The sequence below is a fragment of the Aedes albopictus genome, chromosome 2 (genome assembly GCF_035046485.1).
Source record: "Aedes albopictus strain Foshan chromosome 2, AalbF5, whole genome shotgun sequence".
NCBI classification, from domain to species: Eukaryota; Metazoa; Arthropoda; class Insecta; order Diptera; family Culicidae; genus Aedes; species Aedes albopictus.
The window spans coordinates 445,035,890-445,054,848 of NC_085137.1; the positions used below are offsets into that span (position 1 = coordinate 445,035,890).

The 18,959-nt window shown below is 39.5% G+C and overlaps 1 protein-coding gene across 5 annotated transcripts in view; it reads right to left on the reverse strand.

Moving 5' to 3' along the window:
- Window positions 1-18,959, reverse strand: part of LOC109420223 (transmembrane protein 184B) — a 93,673-nt gene that overhangs the window by 59,735 nt on the left and 14,979 nt on the right. For 4 of the 5 annotated variants that reach the window (XM_062853798.1, XM_062853800.1, XM_062853802.1 and 1 more), the window contains exon 2: window positions 8,700-9,243. In XM_062853798.1, the coding sequence (XP_062709782.1) occupies window positions 8,700-8,915 (216 nt within the window). In that variant the 5' untranslated portion in view covers window positions 8,916-9,243. The remainder of the gene's footprint in view (window positions 1-8,699; window positions 9,244-18,959) is intronic. The other variant, XM_062853799.1, reaches the window with a different exon arrangement.

Genomic DNA, 18,959 nt, shown 5'->3' on the forward strand with positions numbered 1-18,959 from the left:
CGTTCACCTTTGAACAGTACACTCGCTCGCATACAGGCACCTTCGTGCAGGCACGACAGCCGACTCACTCCACGCAGCGTAACAGAAGAACAGTTAGTCTTATATACACTCTCGTGCTTGCCGGACGCGGCTACCACACACATGGTGGAGCCGACTGACTCTATTCGCTTCTAATGTATGTTTGAGGTTTGTTTATCGTGTTTTGCAAGCTTTCCGTGACGGATGAGTGAGTTGATATATACCCCTCTAGTTGTTCCTCCTTTCGGATGGCATAATTCTGCTGTCATAGTTTATTTTTTGTTTTTTGGGGTTCGGCTGCCTTTCGTAGGTAGCTATAAGAAACAGACTATCCCTTCTTTTTGTGGCGTTTGTTATGGTGTCATTACGTGATATAAAGGGCGATGGTAACCACAGTTCATAGGTATGCTACGCTTTGATTAGATTCATTATATAACTTACAAATTTTGACTACTTTAGTGTTTTCTTAGCTTATCTTAGCTTGTCGTAGACTGACTGCACATATCTATGGTTGATACTCCGTGATTGACCCGAACCAATGACAGTTGCACGATGAATCAACTGAATAATAATTAGAGTGGTCAACTATTCTCACTATGCAACCTTCAGAGGCTCTCTTTAACGGTACAATAAAGTGTCCCACACAATGCATACGTTTGCGTGTGCGTGACAGTAGTTTGACACATTTCCTATGGGAAAACTGTCAAAAAAAAACGCAAACCTCGACGGAACGGACGCTATGTGTTCCAGGCTTAACGGCGCCAGCCACGACCTTGCCGAGGTAGAGAGAGGGAATATTAGTACCGACCATTGTTATGTGAAAGTTGGCTTTTACCGCACGTCTCCACCAAATGCGTGCAAAGCAAGGAACAACTCAGTACTAAAGACTAAACACCCACGGCTGTTCGAGCCCGTAAGAACTTGATCATCAATATTAACTTCTTTTCTCGTTCAGCCTAGATATGCAGCTGTGTAGTGTTGATAGCGATTCTCTCAATTGGCTAAAAACAACACGACAGGACGCCTGTTCCGGTGGTAATGGTCCACTAACAGGTGACCCCTAATTCATGGTGTGATGCGGCTTACAATGCCTAGGAATGAATGGTTAGGGGATTCTAATAAAAACCTAACCGCTAACGGCACCAGTGGAGTACCAGGGCGCCTTTCACAGTATTTTGCCCTTACTGCTCTAACCGAAGCAAAGGTGCTGTGTTTCTCTGAGACAATCAGCTGCTCTTCTTTAGTCTTAAACTTAAGGTTAAATATTGATGGGATTTCCGAGATGAACCAGCCCAGGGCGGAAAATCTCGTAAATAAAGATAATAATAATAATAATAATTGATGGGATTATGAAGATGTTGTTAATTAATTTAAATTTTCACCTATATGGTTTCGCATTATGCGATTTTCACAGTGTATTCTGTGTATCCTCGCCTTTAGCGTTTTCCAAACGTCACCGATCTGGTTTTAATGCTGCTGTTCTTTATTGCGCTGTGATTGCAAAAAGTTTAGTAGCTACGGTTAGACTAGCTCAGATCAATCTTCAGCATAAAAGAACAATCAATCGATCAATCTTTGCAGACTTATGCAAAATGGTGCATCCCAAGTGGCCTTAGTACAAGAACCTTGCTTTGTAAATAGAATTTCTATCTAGGAAATCTTGTGAACTCGGTGTTTGCTACCTTCACTAAAATGAAATGGCAAACTCGCGTATCATGCCGCGAGCATGCGTGCTTGTCAACAACGAAATCGTTGCTATCAGCACATTTTGCTGATCATCCAGTAAACCGATAACAATCGCGATGACAGCTGAAATTACTGAAATGTTCAGTAGTTTTTTTTTTGTTGAACGGTTTGCTGAAATTACAGCTCGGCAAAATTCAGCAAAAATTTGCTGATTTTCGGCGAAAAAAATGTGGTGTGTACACTCATCTCTAAACCAACCACCAGAGATGTATGTGCTATCACAATAGGACGCAATCAGTGAAGTACTAGATTGAAAGTAGTGAGCTGGATTTTTGTATGGTGAGTTTTGCTCAAACAGCATCAAATTAATCAAGAAATAATAATATCCACGCTGTTTGCACCATTTCATTGCAGAAATGGAGAATTGATCATCTCACCATACACAAATCCAACTCACTACTTTCAATCTGGTATTTCACCGATTGCGTTCTATTAAGGAGAAACTTCAGAGAACACAAACATGGCTGCCACAATGGCCGACTTCGTCCCCTACTCCCGTTTTCAAGAGCACCAATCTTGGAAATTCGTAAACAAATGCTCTTGATTTGGAAAAGCTGCCTCTTTTTGCAAGTGAGCAAAGCTAGGATAAACAAGTGCGGCTTGGTTTGATGCTTCGTTCGTCAGATTTGTGCCTCTAAAGTTTGTATGCAAAATTGCAATGGGATTCCTTGATGTTTCACCTTAATATATCTGCTGGAAACCTCAACAATTCGTCTTTTGTTCGGTTTATTTACCGCATGATGTACCACCCCCTACGTTTGCTTTCAAACAAGTCATATCATACTACACTTCAAAAGGCTTTCCACTAATTCTTGGCTAATACTCACCATATCATCTATAACAGCTCAGACATGAGGTCCAGGTTGATGGAGTACTTCGTCATTGAAATCATCGTCATCATCAAACATTTGAAAATAGTTTTTTCGTTCAAAACAAAACTCTTTGCTATGACATGAGGAGTAGAATGCAGTGAATATATTTTCATGGTCGATATTTTGATTTACAGCGAGAAAACTTCTTTTTTTTGAAAAATGATGACGGATGCTTGACTGCCGTTCTACGCCCAATTGTCCCATGTAATATGGGAATCCCATATAACATGGGACAATTAAGCGTAGAACGGCAGTTGAGCTTTGAGTAGTACAGATCTTGGATTACTTAACATAGGCAACCGCCCAACCTTCTGCTAGAGAGGAAGTGTTAAGTGCCCCCCAACTAACAATTGCAAGTCACAAACAAGCAAGCTTGCTGAATTGTTGCTTAGTAATGGTAATGATAGCTGAACTAAAATTATGCTCTACACATTACTGTTTAAATGATCTTTCAATTGAGAAAATAGTCAATGTTCGACTTTCCTCATCGGTATCAACAATGATAAATTCAAACACTTTTCAAAAATTTAACAAGAAATTTATTCGACAAGCATTGATTCCTTAACAAAAAAGTTTAACAAAACATTTGTCTGCATCTTATTTAGCTGATGTATCGATAAGCATATGCTCCTGAACAATGTGCTTTTCACTTGTCAAATAAACGCCTTCAGCCCGTCAGAGTTTGACTCGAAACTTTGTTCGGATTATGGGATAAATCATGGCTAAAACTGTTTAGACAAACAAGTTATTTAAGAACCAAAATTTTAAATGAATCATATAAAATAAAACAAAATAGAATTGGTAACATTGAGTACCAAGAGACGTAATCAACGTAAAAATGAGGCATTTTTTTATTATTATTAGTCTGTAACAAGATATCTTGTACCTTGATTATTATATTTTTTTATCTTCCGTAGCAGTTCGATTGTATGAGACGCTTGGATCCATGCATTTGACATTTCAGTGCTGTCGTGTTTACTGAATATTGTTCCCACAGCCAACTAGATAACGAAACAGCATTCATAAGTCGACACATTTCAAGTATTCCTATACATCTTTATGCACTATTTATTGAACATAATATCAAGATTTCATGACAAAAGTATAAATAAAAAATTGCTTAACGGATCTTCGACTGAGCATGAGTAGATTACCTGAACAGATGCTGTGAATGCACCATGTCCAAGACCATACCGCACCACATATTGTCATACATTTTTGAAGATCGATATTTAATAATAAAAATAAAAACATATTCATATCGCAATTAGTTTGTCTGGAAACAATATCTTCAATAAGCACCAACACTTTTTGGCCGCATTCGATACAAGTTTTCTCACAGTGCGATAAAAATACTGACAGCGAAATCAGAATGGAAAACACGTGTTTTGAGCTGAACAGCTGTTGAAGTATAAGGCGTTGTTCAGTTGATTACCTCGTGCTGTGCTAATTCACCACTGCTGAACACAAGTTCAGGAGTGATCATTATTGAGTCATGGGAAGATTATGTTTTGCTTTGGGTGCTGTATCTCACCATCTCTAGGATGGCGCAGATAGGGAGGCATGCGGCTGGCAATCGACAGGTCTCGAGTTCTAATCCGGATTTAGGTAATTTTATATGTAATTCTTATTTCATAATAGGTGTTCTCAAAATGAGAGCAAATAATTACTCTCGTGAGAGTTCAACATTTTTGCATTTTATTTATTTTCAGTCATTTTTGCCAAAGCTTAATAATAACTTTCTTGTACATTTGTAAAACGTTTTGACAACAAAAAATTAAGTTGGTGCACAACATGATGCCTTATAACTTCTCCAAATTTGTGTGAACAAAACCCGAACATAGGTTGTACGTGAAAATAATTCAAATGTTATTCAACATTATGCTGAATTAATTCATCATAACGGTGCCTGTTAAATGAGTGATTGTTAGTTGGGCCCACACAATGCATACGTTTGCGTGTGCATGACAGTAGTTTGACACATTTCTCATGGGAAAACTGTCAAAAAAACGCAAACCTCAACGAAACGGACGCTATGTGTTCCAGGCTTTAGACATAACACTTTGCTTTAGCAGAATTAGTCACGATCTGACCAATTGACATGTGTCAGATCAATAAATATTTATCTGATCATCACTAGGGTAAGAAATCAAACTTTGAACTAGTCAAATTGTAATCTTAATTTGAATCATTTCGAAATTCATTAAAACGACGTACTTTTTAGGCAAATATTGTCCCGAAAAAGATGTTAAACAGCTTTCCGTAATATAACCTGATAACATGGACTTTAAAAGCATTGAAAAAAGCGTTTTTGTCATAGAAAACAGGCAATTGAAAAATCACTGTAATTTCACCCATTTCCCCCCAGAGAAAGCACATTTTCGATGCACTCGTACAGCTCATGCATTGTATCACACGCAATATGTAAACAAGTCAAATGAAAGCTTATTTATCGTAGAATTGACCAACCGAGTAATATTCCGCATTATTTGTCATAAAATTATCAAATTTAAGTAATTCTTACTTGGAGAATGTTATCTTAAGTTGAACCATTTGTAATCTAAATTTGAACTAGTAAACGGGGGCGAGCTTCCCGTGTTGGCCGGCAGACTGCGCTAGTGGTTGTTTTGTTTACTCTTGGGGGATGAAAAAATCCAAATTTTGTTTCCAAGTTCCTGAAGAATTTAGAATATTCTTAGTTAAAATTCTACTGCCTAATGAAAAATAGTTATGGGAATTAGCAGATCCATGTGTTTTTCTATTGTTCAGCACGAAATTGGCTGTTGTGGGAGATGCTCGAGCTGCTGCCGCCAGTGGTTCAAATTAAGATTAAAATTGGTTCAAATTATGATTACGATGGTTCAAATTAAGATTAAAATCATAGTTGACGAATAATCGAATTTTCAAATGAAATTCGGTGCAAATACAAACTTTTTACCACTTAACAGAAAGCTTATACCCGTGGCTTTCACGTACATAATATGTTACCGTAGTAAATTATTTCCATGTGGGAGAAAAAATCACTCAAAATTTGCGCTACTTCGGAAAGCCGCAATTTGGTTCAACTTTTGATTAACTACCCTACATCTTTTTTGAACAGAGTATTGTGTTGTTCTTTGCTGTGCATGCATCGCTCCTGTAAGGGGTGAGTATGGCAGCATAATCGATCGCGTTCGCTATTATCTGCTTATTTGCTAGTATTATGTTGTTCTTTGCTGTGTATGCGAGTGTTGAAAAATAGTGTCGCACGATCGTATCGTTTCAAGCGATAGGTCGACGGGTGCTCGAGTAAATGATTGATGATCGGTGAGCTTGTTCCTTGTTTTTCCTTGAAAAAACGCAGTAAATGTATCTTTTAGTTTAAAATCATCCTTTATATATTCACTCAACAAGAACTGCAAAGTTCGCCTCTTCAAGTATCGGCCAAAATTTTTCAATAATTTGGATTTATTTTAAATAAGTTCTCCTGTATTTTTGTCCAAATTCCATCTTCACCATCTTTTGACACTGCAAGTGAGTTAGATGATACCGTTGAATTGATACTACAACGACTTTTATTATGTAAGCTTTTGAAGAAGCTTGCTACATGCGGTCTGTGAGGACTACAAGAGAGGACTCAGGAAACAATGTAAAAAGAGTTGGAACAGATGACGTTCGGCTGGCTCGGAGGCTTTCAGATCGGCTCGCAAGGCCTACAAGAAACCTCTCCGGTCTGCTGAACGATCCGGCTGGAAAAACCTTTGTACTTAATGTTTCCACACAGTACGAAAAAAAAACCTGTAAAACTACGACAAATCGAATGTAACAATAGGACCCCGTCGTATATGATGGGAATTTTTGTGCGATCCTAAAATTACATTGCAGATATTAAAGTAAAATTGAGCTCTGAGCGAGAATCGAACTCAGATCCTTGGGATGTGAATAACTCGCCCGACTACTCTCGGCTATCTCAGCTTGTTGAGTAGCAGACAGTCAAAGCTAAACTGCTTCCACCAAAACGAACGAATTGTCGACCTGCTTCGGCTGCTGCAGAGAGCAGTGTACTGAGAGAGACAACGGGGAAACCGTCATAGCTACGAGCAGCCGTTCGATTAGCTATGATGACGGAGAGTGATTTATAGCAGATGCATGTAAATTTCAAGCGAATATGCTTTAAAATCTGTAAACAATCCGTCTGACCAGCAGCGGGCTGCTCGGCTGACGTTAAATGCTGGTAATTTACATTTTTTTGCTGCAAATTTCAATTAATGTTCAATTTACATGCTGTTTAACTTTCATATTTTTTGCTGTGCAGTTTGAGTGAAATCAGTCGGTTAAACAAAATCTAATGATTTTCTAGTGAATGATATTCGTTTACCAAATGGCGATTTCACTATTATATCTTCTAATGAACCTGATATCTTTTCTTGCAATTATGAATCTCTGGCTTCGGCCCGGAGTGTTGTAACTATAGAATCGATTGAGTGGGCACAAAAGAGTTTTGCTTCTTCAAAACTAATGAAGCAGATAGGATTTATTTTGCTTCAGAAGAGATTTTATTATGGCAAACATGTTTTGAAAAAAAAAACTTATTTGCAGTTGTGCTACACGGTATATTCCCAAATCGTGGCGGGTTATTACTGTAAAGTTTAAGAAGCAAAGAGTTTCAGACCTATCAGTTTGACCTTTTTTCTTCTTATACATCAGTGATGTACATCTGGCCAACGTGCCTCTTCATATGAGCCAACATGCCTACCTATCTGGCAAGTCCAGTGTAACTTTTTTACACAAGGTTGTTTATGATATCGAGAAGGCATTCGCACAAAAGCAATACTGCTTGGGTGTTTTCTTAGATATCGAGGGTGCCTTTGACAACGTGCCTACCGATGTCATATTGGAAGCCGCATGGGGTCATGGTATATATCCAATAATTTCCAATTGGATGCACCAAATGCTCAAAAACCGACATCTCTTCGCGACATTGCGTCAAGCAGCAATTAGGAAATTAAGTGTTTGTGGATGTCTCCAAGAGAGAGTCTTATCGCCACTTTTGTGGAATCTCGAAGCAGACACGCTATTGAAGCAACTCAATAATAAACGTTAAGGATTGAGCGTCTACAACGTAGATTCTTGCGATTTGCGTTGCGGCAGCTTCCATGGTCGGATCCAACTAACCTTCCAAGTTATCCAGACCGTTGTCAGCTCATTAATTTAGAATCTTTGGCGACGAAGAGAGTTAAACTTCAAGGATTGTTCGTCTTTGATCTCCTCAATGGTAACATCGATTGTTCTACACTTCTTGGTGAAATTCCCTTAAATGTTCCACCGAGACGATTCCGTAGCTCAACGCTTCTTGCAATCCCGCTTCATAGAACCAACTATGGTCAAAATAGTCCTTTTTGTGCGTGTTTGAAAGCTTTTAATGTAGTTAGTGTAGATTTCGATTTTAATATGTCTAAATAAGAGTTTAAGAATAGAATTAGGAACCTAGTTTAATCAAACAATCTGTGCGTCCATGACGAAGATAGTGAACAAATAAATAATAGTGGTTTTCCTATTAAATTTTATGGTTTTGCCGACGACTATCTAACATTGTGCATCAACACCTTTTTCAACCTGATGCGGAGGGTTGTAACCGTTTGGTATCGCCAATATGGCCTTTCGGTTAATCCAAGTAAAACTTCTATTGTTATTTTCACGGAAAGGATAAACCGTAATCGCGTTCGACTTTTGCGTCTCTTTGATTCTGAAATCGATGTGACTGAACAGGTAAAGTACGTTGGAGTCATTTTTGATTTAAAGCTGGACACCTTACTTTGAGTTCAGAATCACGAGTGATCTTACGAAATTCCCTTTCCGGAAAGAGTGTGCATCTGGTTACCCGGAGAGAAGTATTTCAGAAGGCATTGAGCAGAGAAGTATTTCAGAAGGCTGAGCAGGTGCTAGTGTCTATTCTCTTGAGATTTTTTTGCAGTCTATCAAAATTTTAAAACATATGATTTTTACATACGGTCACTGGTAGTACTCAAAAATATCCCATTCATCATACATTAAAAAAGTTTATAATTCAACACCGGCACCTACCTGTTGACACGTGATGAACAGCGCAATCCACACGAAGATGCCCGCCAGTCCCTGGGCGGTCTTCGTCTGCAGAAAGATACCATCACCGACGTGGCTAATCAGCGGATCGATGCCCAGCGCCGCCGCTGCCCCATTATGGTGGACAACAATAGTCGGCTTCGGGCTGATCGTACTACCATTGACCAGATCTCCCGGTGGATGTTCCGTACTGCTCATGTTGCTGCCTTGCTCCCGTAGACACCTGCGCCACCGTTGTCCAACCGGGATGCAGTACAGTGCACGAACCCGGACAGTACCTTATCCGCTTCACCGTATTTCACTTTCACAGATTTGAGCCAAGAGGCTTCGACTAAGATTCGCAGCTTTCCCCTATACAACTTCTGGGAATTGCTTGGCACTATCACTTGTTGTAACCTACATTTAGAACGCACTTTGCCGCACAGTGACCCTCCGGAATGATCCCCTCAGCACAGTTGTAACACACTTTCACTTTCCCAGCTTTTGCTTCTTCTGCACCAGTTTCCACTGTTACAAAACCTGAAAACTGAAAGAAATTCAATAACAAAGATCACCCAAATAGTCGTCGTCGTCGTCGCCGTCGCCGTGGAAAACGAGATCAACCCGACCCAACCGTTGTTGGTTGTTGCGGTGTAATGCGATAACAAGCTGGGGCTGGGCGCTGGGGAGCGTTTCAGATACAGCAGACGGGAGACCACGCCACGCGAACACGGCACATAACGTAATTGCGCGATACCCACCCAAAGCAATGCAATTGCAATGGTGGGAATAAAAATCTACTCTGGGGCTTTTCACTTTTCACTTTGCGTGCTGTTGGTGGTTGACGATGTGTGATGCAAGTCGCACTGAAACGAGAAGGAGAATTGATAATCTTGCGTTAGTACGGTTTCATTAAGATTTCTAAGTATCTCTAGTAAAACAGAATAAGAAAAACAAACAATATTAAGATGTATGGTTCGTGATAGATTTTTCCCGTATTTCGTAATACAGACACACAAGACAACCACAGTTACCAAACCCCCCTTTTTTATTATTCTTGTGTGTAGCAAAAACGTTACAATTTTCGCCAAAAACCATAATCAAACCATGCAACCTTGACAACACCGTCGTCCCCTTCGTTGAACAAGTTTGAAGCAACTCGCTGAAAAACAGATAGCATTCATTCAGGAAACTACAAATTACACACCCACCACACCACAAGCATTGCCGTGCGGAGTACGGTAGTACCTAGGTACAGCACCACCCGAATGGCAATTCTTTCCACTTGGAAGCACCATGACGCGATGCGAAGCAAGCCAAGTGCTGATAGTGGCTAGGTATTGGACGCTCTTCGAAACAGCTAGCAATAACAATGTGGAACGATGCTACTGTAGCTTTTGCCATTAGCTTCGGTAGAAGATGAAAAAAGGTGAGACCAACTCTAGCTCGTTTCACCATTAGCTCTTCGCCATTGTGGTGTTGTGAAGATGACCACCGTCTGCAAACCTTCGATCTAAAACAGCCACTAAATAACGGTTCAGCGTCGCGGTAGCGATGACATTGTTGATTAGATACTCTGCTAGCGTAATTAGAAAAGTATGCGTTCAAGGTAGACTGTTGACAGTAAGAAAACTCTACCACACATGTTAAATTTTTTGGATTGCGATTTCGTTTCAAATTTGACTCGATTTCGATTCGATTTCAATTCGATTTCGATTCGATTTCGATTCGATTTCAATTCGATTTCGATTCGATTTCGATTCGATTTCGATTCGATTTCGATTCGATTTCGATTCGATTTCGATTCGATTTCGATTCGATTTCGATTCGATTTCGATTCGATTTCGATTCGATTTCGATTCGATTTCGATTCGATTTCGATTCGATTTCGATTCGATTTCGATTCGATTTCGATTCGATTTCGATTCGAATTTGACTCGATTTCGATTAGATTCAATTTCGATTCGATTTCGATTTCGATTTCGATTCGATTTCGATTCGATTTCGATTCGATTTCGTTTCGATTTCGATTCGATTTTGATTCGATTTCGATTCGATTTCGATTCGATTTCGATTCGATTTCGATTTCGATTTCGATTTCGATTCGATTTCGATTCGATTTCGATTCGATTTCGATTCGATTTTGATTCGATTTCGATTCGATTTCGATTCGATTTAGATTCGATTTCGATTCGATTTCGATTCGATTTCGATTCGATTTCGATTCGATTTCGATTCGATTTCGATTCGATTTCGATTCGATTTCGATTCGATTTCGATTCGATTTCGATTCGATTTCGATTCGATTTCGATTCGATTTCGATTCGATTTCGATTCGATTTCGATTCGATTTCGATTCGATTTCGATTCGATTTCGATTCGATTTCGATTCGATTTCGATTCGATTTCGATTCGATTTCGATTCGATTTCGATTCGATTTCGATTCGATTTCGATTCGATTTCGATTCGATTTCGATTCGATTTCGATTCGATTTCGATTCGATTTCGATTCGATTTCGATTCGATTTCGATTCGATTTCGATTCGATTTCGATTCGATTTCGATTCGATTTCGATTCGATTTCGATTCGATTCGATTCGATTTCGATTCGATGTCGATTCGATTTCGATTCGATTTCGATTCGATTTCGATTCGATTTCGATTCGATTTCGATTCGATTTCGATTCGATTTCGATTCGATTTCGATTCGATTTCGATTCGATTTCGATTCGATTTCGATTCGATTTCGATTCGATTTCGATTCGATTTCGATTCGATTTCGATTCGATTTCGATTCGATTTCGATTCGATTTCGATTCGATTTCGATTCGATTTCGATTCGATTTCGATTCGATTTCGATTCGATTTCGATTCGATTTCGATTTCGATTCGATTTCGATTCGATTTCGATTCGATTTCGATTCGATTTCGATTCGATTTCGATTCGATTTCGATCTGATTTCGATCTGATTTCGATTCGATTTCGATTCGATTTCGATTCGATTTCGATTCGATTTCGATTCGATTTCGATTCGATTTCGATTCGATTTCGATTCGATTTCGATTCGATTTCGATTCGATTTCGATTCGATTTCGATTCGATTTCGATTCGATTTCGATTCGATTTCGATTCGATTTCGATTCGATTTCGATTCGATTTCGATTCGATTTCGATTCGATTTCGATTCGATTTTGATTCGATTTCGATTCGATTTCGATTCGATTTCGATTCGATTTCGATTCGATTTCGATTCGATTTCGATTCGATTTCGATTCGATTTCGATTCGATTTCGATTCGATTTCGATTCGATTTCGATTCGATTTCGATTTCGATTCGATTTCGATTCGATTTCATTTTGATTTCGATTCGATTTCGATCTCATTTCGATTCGATTTCGATTCGATTTCGATATGATTTCGATTCGATTTCAATTCGATTTCGATTCGATTTCGATTCGATTTCGATTCGATTTCGAATCGATTTCGATTCGATTTCGATTCGATTTCGATTCGATTTCGATTCGATTTCGATTCGATTTCGATTCGATTTCGATTCGATTTCGATTCGATTTCGATTCGATTTCGATTCGATTTCGATTCGATTTCGATTCGATTTCGATTCGATTTCGATTCGATTTCGATTCGATTTCGATTCGATTTCGATTCGATTTCGATTCGATTCGATTCGATTTCGATTCGATTTCGATTCGATTTCGATTCGATTTCGATTCGATTTCGATTCGATTTCGATTCGATTTCGATTCGATTTCGATTCGATTTCGATTCGATTTCGATTCGATTTCGATTCGATTTCGATTCAATGTCGATTTCGATTCGATTTCGATTCGATTTAGCTTCGATTTCGCTTCGATTTCGATTCGATTTCGATGCGATTTCGATTCGATTTCGATTCGATTTCGATTCGATTTCGGATGATCTACTGCAACCAGTATTTTGATATTTTGTGGCAATATTCGTATCCTTAGTATTTAGTGCCACCAAGAGAAGTAGGAAGTAAGTTCGAATTACTTCTTCCCACATTCAAAACGACCTATATCAGAAGACAACTTCAACATATAATAAGGAACTGTTCGGGGAAACATAATTGCAGCTTTTATCGGTATTATGAACTCCTCGATTATGGTAGGAGAGCCAACAAGCCAGGGAGATGTCCGAGCCCAGAAATCCTTTGCCCAATCGCGGTATCATACCCGGACGAATCAGGAGCACATATTTGAACCCTACTATCAACCACAACTATCCGGTGGGTTTGCTATCTTTTATGATGACACAGATGCTGAACGCGGTACCTGCCAGAAATTGCAGTTACTTATCCTCCCATTTCAAGCATAAGGCCTGTCTGGATAGTGGATCAGGGCGTACCTCGCAGGATGAGAAATAATTTATTGAAGACGTACTTGTTGTGGAGTAATTCTCCAACTCCTCTAGGCTAGCGTTGGAGGTTTTGTTTATTTTTTCGTTTCAAACCGAAATGTGGGATTCCACTAGCTTCTTCAGTTATTCTTAATTGCAGGGCTGTCTTTGCCTGCCATTGCATAAATTTGTGTATTGTGAGGCAAGCACAATGATACACAGAAAAACGGCTTCAACAGATTAATGTTTTCAATTTGACCATGGACCCGATTTACAATTTTAAAAAGTTTCTGTTGGCAACCGGATTCGAACCAAGAATCTTGAGATCACCAGGCTCGCACGCTACCACTCGGCTATCGAACCGGTTGATATGAGAGGAAACATAATGCACACAAGAAGCGTTTATGGGTTAAAGATTATGTTTAGCCATAGTAAATTTGAAAACATTTTTTTGCTTGTCATAACTGCAAGCCGTCTTTCAGTGTACATTATGTCCAAGGAGTTGAAAAAAGTGTCTCGAATGGAACGGGAATCACACCCGCCGTCTCTGGATTGGCGATCCATAGCCTTAACCACTAGGCTAACTGGAGACCCTTTCCTATTATATCATCTGCAAATAGTTAAGTACCGTCAATTTTGATGAGGCAAAAAATCACAACGTATTTTAATGATGCTTTTTGCCACTTCAGCGTCAAGGTGTGGAATTAGTCATGTTGCTATGTGGGTAGGGCCAGCAATCCAAAGGTTCTTGATTCAATTCCGGTTGTGAGCGTTCGGTCTGCAGTTTTTTTTTGGCACCCACTGTCATCAACGACTATAATTTTCATGTAGCTGTAGATACACACTACAAAAATAGAAATGAATTTCACAATCTTGCCTAACGATGCGATAAGATTGCAACGTATTGCGCATTTCCCATTCCACTGGACCCCTTTCGCAGTTAGCATAAGTGCGGGATCGTGGATAGAAGTGCGATTTCGTTTCAAATCGTGTCCGTGTCATGTGCGCACTTATTCAGCATCTTAAAATGTATAAGTGCGCAGAAGACACCGACACGATTCGATGCGAAATCGCAGTTTTATCCACGATGCCGCACTTATGCTAACTGCGAAAGGCGTCTAGTGGAGTGGGAAATGCGCAATACGGTGCAATCTTATCGCATCATTAGGCAAGATTGTGAAATTCATTTCTATTTTTGTAATCGATAAGTGGTGTCTTATCGTGCTTATATGTTGATGGTCAAAATGTACACACTCACACCAAAGGGTGCACGTCCCGAGCAGAGGGAAATAAGAATTTATTGGCTGTTTCGTGGCGATGGGTAATATTTTTGTTGTTGAGGCAACAACATTCATCTAAACTGAAAATAATTTTAGTAAATTATGTGTGATATTTATTAACTGATTTTGGTATACAATCGTTATTAAACTTTGCTCGGGTCGACAGTACAGAACACGAGTATGCACTCACTTACCGATTTTGTATCGCGAGCCAATGCGAAACACATTCCGATACATTATGTATGTAAGTATGTGTTACAGGTTCCAGTTGTCTAAAAATAGAATGTGATAAACCAGCGTTTCTCGAGCCTTTGAAACTCGCAACCCAATTTCAATGATTTTTTTTTTATTCAAAAAAAATGTTTTTAAAGTTTAATACAAAAGAGTACCTTTTTAAAACCGCTGTATTCCATACTTTTTTATACCTTAAATCAATTTCAAACAGATTCTTTTATTTCGCCATTTGGCAACTAATGGCAAGTAAGTTTTACCCAGAACAAAATCTACCATGGGGCAATTCAACTTATTGATCCCACACGAACTTCAAATTGGTTTTCAAACTAGTTCCCGGATTCCAAAAATTATGAAAATTTCTTTTTTCGGCTCAGTTTAGCGCGCAAATTTAGAATATGCAGTTGTCTTGAAACCGCTGGAAACCTGAATACTAAGACCGACCTCTATGTTCTCACTTTACCCACCAGTGGATCGCGGCTTCCAGCTCGGGAAACGCTGATGTGATAAGCGATATTACTTTTGATTCAGGTCCCTCACGCCAGACATGTAGCCCTATCCCCGATAGCTGCATTTGTAAACACTCATATGGTTGACCACTTTGGGAATCATCTTTCCACTATGAAGATGTGGTTGTGGGGTAAAGAAATGAGCTTGACAATCTTATATTCTCAGTTCGAATCTTGAAAGATACCTTCCACTTCATGATATTTTTTTATTTCAACATTTGCTTTTTTACTAATTCATCGTTGAATAAGACTAACAGCTTAGGCAACGCGTGCATAATATTTTATTTATTTATTATTATTGCATCAACAGACTTACTGTCCCAATTATGGTTTTCATTTAAAAATAACAACAAAGCTCGGTCAAATAACAGTATAAATAATACTTAAAACAAAACAAAACAACTACAATACAATTCATTCCACTATCCTGGAGGTGAGTTCTTTGATAAAACTACGACGGATGGTTTGCCTGGGAAGATGGAAGTCAAAACCTGACGCTACTACGCTACGTTGTAGCTTCTTGGTACGCATCAAACGGAATGGAACTGAATGCAATCAAATGTAAAGTCATCAGCTTCAGCAAATCGCATTCACAGTTGGACTTTGCGTACAGAGCAAACCGTATTGCGTTAGACCGTGTAACTTCTATCAAGGACCTAGGAGTAATAATGGACTGCAAATTAAGTTTTAACGAGCACGTGGCATCAACAACCGCTAAGGCTTTTGCGGTACTCGGGTTCATCCGTCGAAATGCTTCAGAATTCCATGACGTGTACGCTCTCAAAACTGTTTATTGCTCGCTTGTCCGAAGTATACTCGAGTATGCAGTTCAGATCTGGGCTCCATTTCACGAAACTCAAATTGGACGTATCGAACGGGTTCAACGGTGCTTCGTTCGTTATACCTTACGACGACTACCATGGTCTAACCCGCTACAGCTGCCTCCGTACAACGAACGATGCCAACTGATAAGGTTGGAGTCACTGCACAAGCGTCGAGTGTATCTTCAACTGATGTTTGCGTTCGATCTATTGAGCAACCGAATTGACTGTCCTGAGCTGCTTCAGCAAGCTCAATTTTTCGTACCGGCACGACGAACGCGCCAGCGATCTCTCTTCAGGGCTGCTCGACATCGCACCGTGTTTGGACAAAACCATCCGCTTGAACGGTGCTTCAATGCACTCGACGAAGTCGAAGTTTTTGATTTTAATGTAAGCAGGGATCGATTTAGAAATTTTATTAGAATTAATTTAGTATAAGCAATAATCAGTCTGTACAGTTTTTCTGAAGACGGTGACAAATAAATAAACAAATAAAAATACTCTGTTAAAACAACGTTGCAGGCCAATCATTGCCCTGTTTTGTCCAAAAAGAGTTCGTCGGAGCGGCAATCGTAACATGGCAATATGGCATTAGCTCGTAGTTTTCTGCTGCGTGCACTAATGTCGATCAGTGCAAGAATAGCAGGGCAATCTATTCTCCCTTGCAGCAAATCCGCGATTATCATCGCTCTATCAACATCTCTGCGTGTTTGTAGCGTTTCGAGGTGTATCAATCGACATCTACTATGATAGCTCGGCAATCGGTGAGGGTCACGCGAAGTGCAAAACGGATGAAGCGACGCTGAACCGATTCAATCCTTTCTATGCCGTTCTGATCTGATAGTATGGAAGCCAGACAGCGGAACAATATTCAAGAGTCGAACGAACGAGCGAGCAATAGAGTGACTTAAGGCAGTAGACGTCGGTAAAGTCCTTGGCAATACGGAAGATGAATCCTAGTTCTGTCCCGTGTAACTGATAGTTAAACAGGATTGGCTGTTTTCTCCGAAAGAACGAAATAATGGTGCATTTTTTCATGGTTAACCATACGATTCAAACTGCACCAGTTCGCGAAGGCATTCAAATCAGCTTGAAGCATCGTAGCATCACAGATAGAACGCACGCGCAGAAACATTCTCAAATCGTGTGCGAAGCTTAATCGTGGGCCTTTGATAACGTAGTTGACATCGTTGAAATACAGCAGGAAAATTAGGGGACCCAGATGACTTCCTTGAGGTATTCCAGAAGTAGCCTTGAAAGTTTCCGAGATATGCCCATCAAGTCCAACCGTCAGTAAGCGTTCTGTGAGGTAGGAGTAGAGCCAGCGTAGTGTCTGGCCGCCAATCGCTAGTCTTTCAAGTTTAGCGATCGTCACAGCATGGTTAATCTTGTCAAATGCAGCGCTCAAATCTGTATAGACCACATCTGTTTGGGCTAGTTCAGCCATGCTGTCCGTAATGTGAGATGTAAGGTTCAAGAGATTGGTGGTAGTGGATCTACCCGAGATGTAACCATGTTGATTTTCACTGATGTACGGCTTGCAATGAGACATCAGCGGTTCCATAACAATAAGCTCGAATAGTTTCGAGATGGCGCAGAGACATGATATTCCTCGGTAATTATTGACATCCTTTCGATCGTCTTTTTTTTTGTGAACGGGAAACACGATTGCCTTCTTCCAGATTGAAGGAAAAAATCCGCTAGTTAGGGACAAAGAAAACACCAACTGGATAGGGTCGACTAATTCGTCAATATGCGTTTTTAGGAAAGATGATGGAACACCGTCGGTCGATGATTCCAATTGTCTGGCTGCTCTCACAATCGTTGTATCATCAACACCAATCGTGGTTAGTACATCACCATTCAGTGGTACATTACTAGCGGCCAGCGTACTGTAACTGTCGATAAGACGGGTTGCACCGGCATGGAAGGTAGAACAGCTTGGATTAGGATAAAGGAAACCGTCGCGGGACGACTTCCAACAAATACCGGAAAGGTTAAATTCTCCGATCACAATAATCTCATCAGTAGCAGTCGCTACATCAACCATATGCATAGTCGATAGGATATGTGCGTCAATCAAAGCGATATCGCGGGTGCGGTCAGGGGCCTGTAGCATAATCGGGCTAATAATATTAGCTACACGTTACAAGTTACAAGTACTAATATTACAAATGCTAATAATTTGTGTTGCATAAAGGCTCGATTTTCCATTAATATTATTAGCACTTGTAATATTAGTGACCATAAAAATACAAGTTGTTTTGGTTCATTTACACAGCAAATAATTTTGTAATATCTAGGCGCGTAATTTCTGGTTATGTATTCATTTTCGAACGTAATTTCACTCTGTTGCATCGTTTTCCAACAATTATCACACTCACCATGCACACCCTGGTTGGCACCGGAAAGTATCAACAAACCAATTCCAGCAGATACCTAGAAGCAGTATCATATTTATCACCTTTCTTCTAATTCAGTAAAATAGCTGAGAGGTAAGGGATATGCCTGACAATCAACGGATCTGTGTACGAATCCATGCCAATATTTTACTTATATATGATTCATCTATAGATCCGGTTCTAGCTATTGCTAGACCCACTCTCAAGCTGCGGCGGCTAATTTGTTGCATGAAAATGATGCAATTGTTTACATCACTTTTACGACGCGACTGATGTGCAGCGAAAATGATGCGATATCACAAGAATTTTTTTTGCTGTGTACCTGTCAAAGTTCATCCGATATTTCACTGTTAATTTGAAATGACAGTTGTTGTTTGTTCATTTTCTGTATTTTTCGAGTAACATCCAAAAGAAAAATGAAATAAAAGTTAAGAAGATATTCGTAAAGAAATAACGTCATAAATTCCGAGATTTTGCATTTTGGATACGATACATGAACAAAACCATGTGCTATTCGGATCATTTCCGGCCGCTCTAACGAAATGAATTTGTTAAAAAGTATGGTATTCCAATCACCAAATAAAGTAACACATTTTTTATATTTTTCTTTTATTGTTTTATCGAGTGGTTTTGTTATGTGTCGC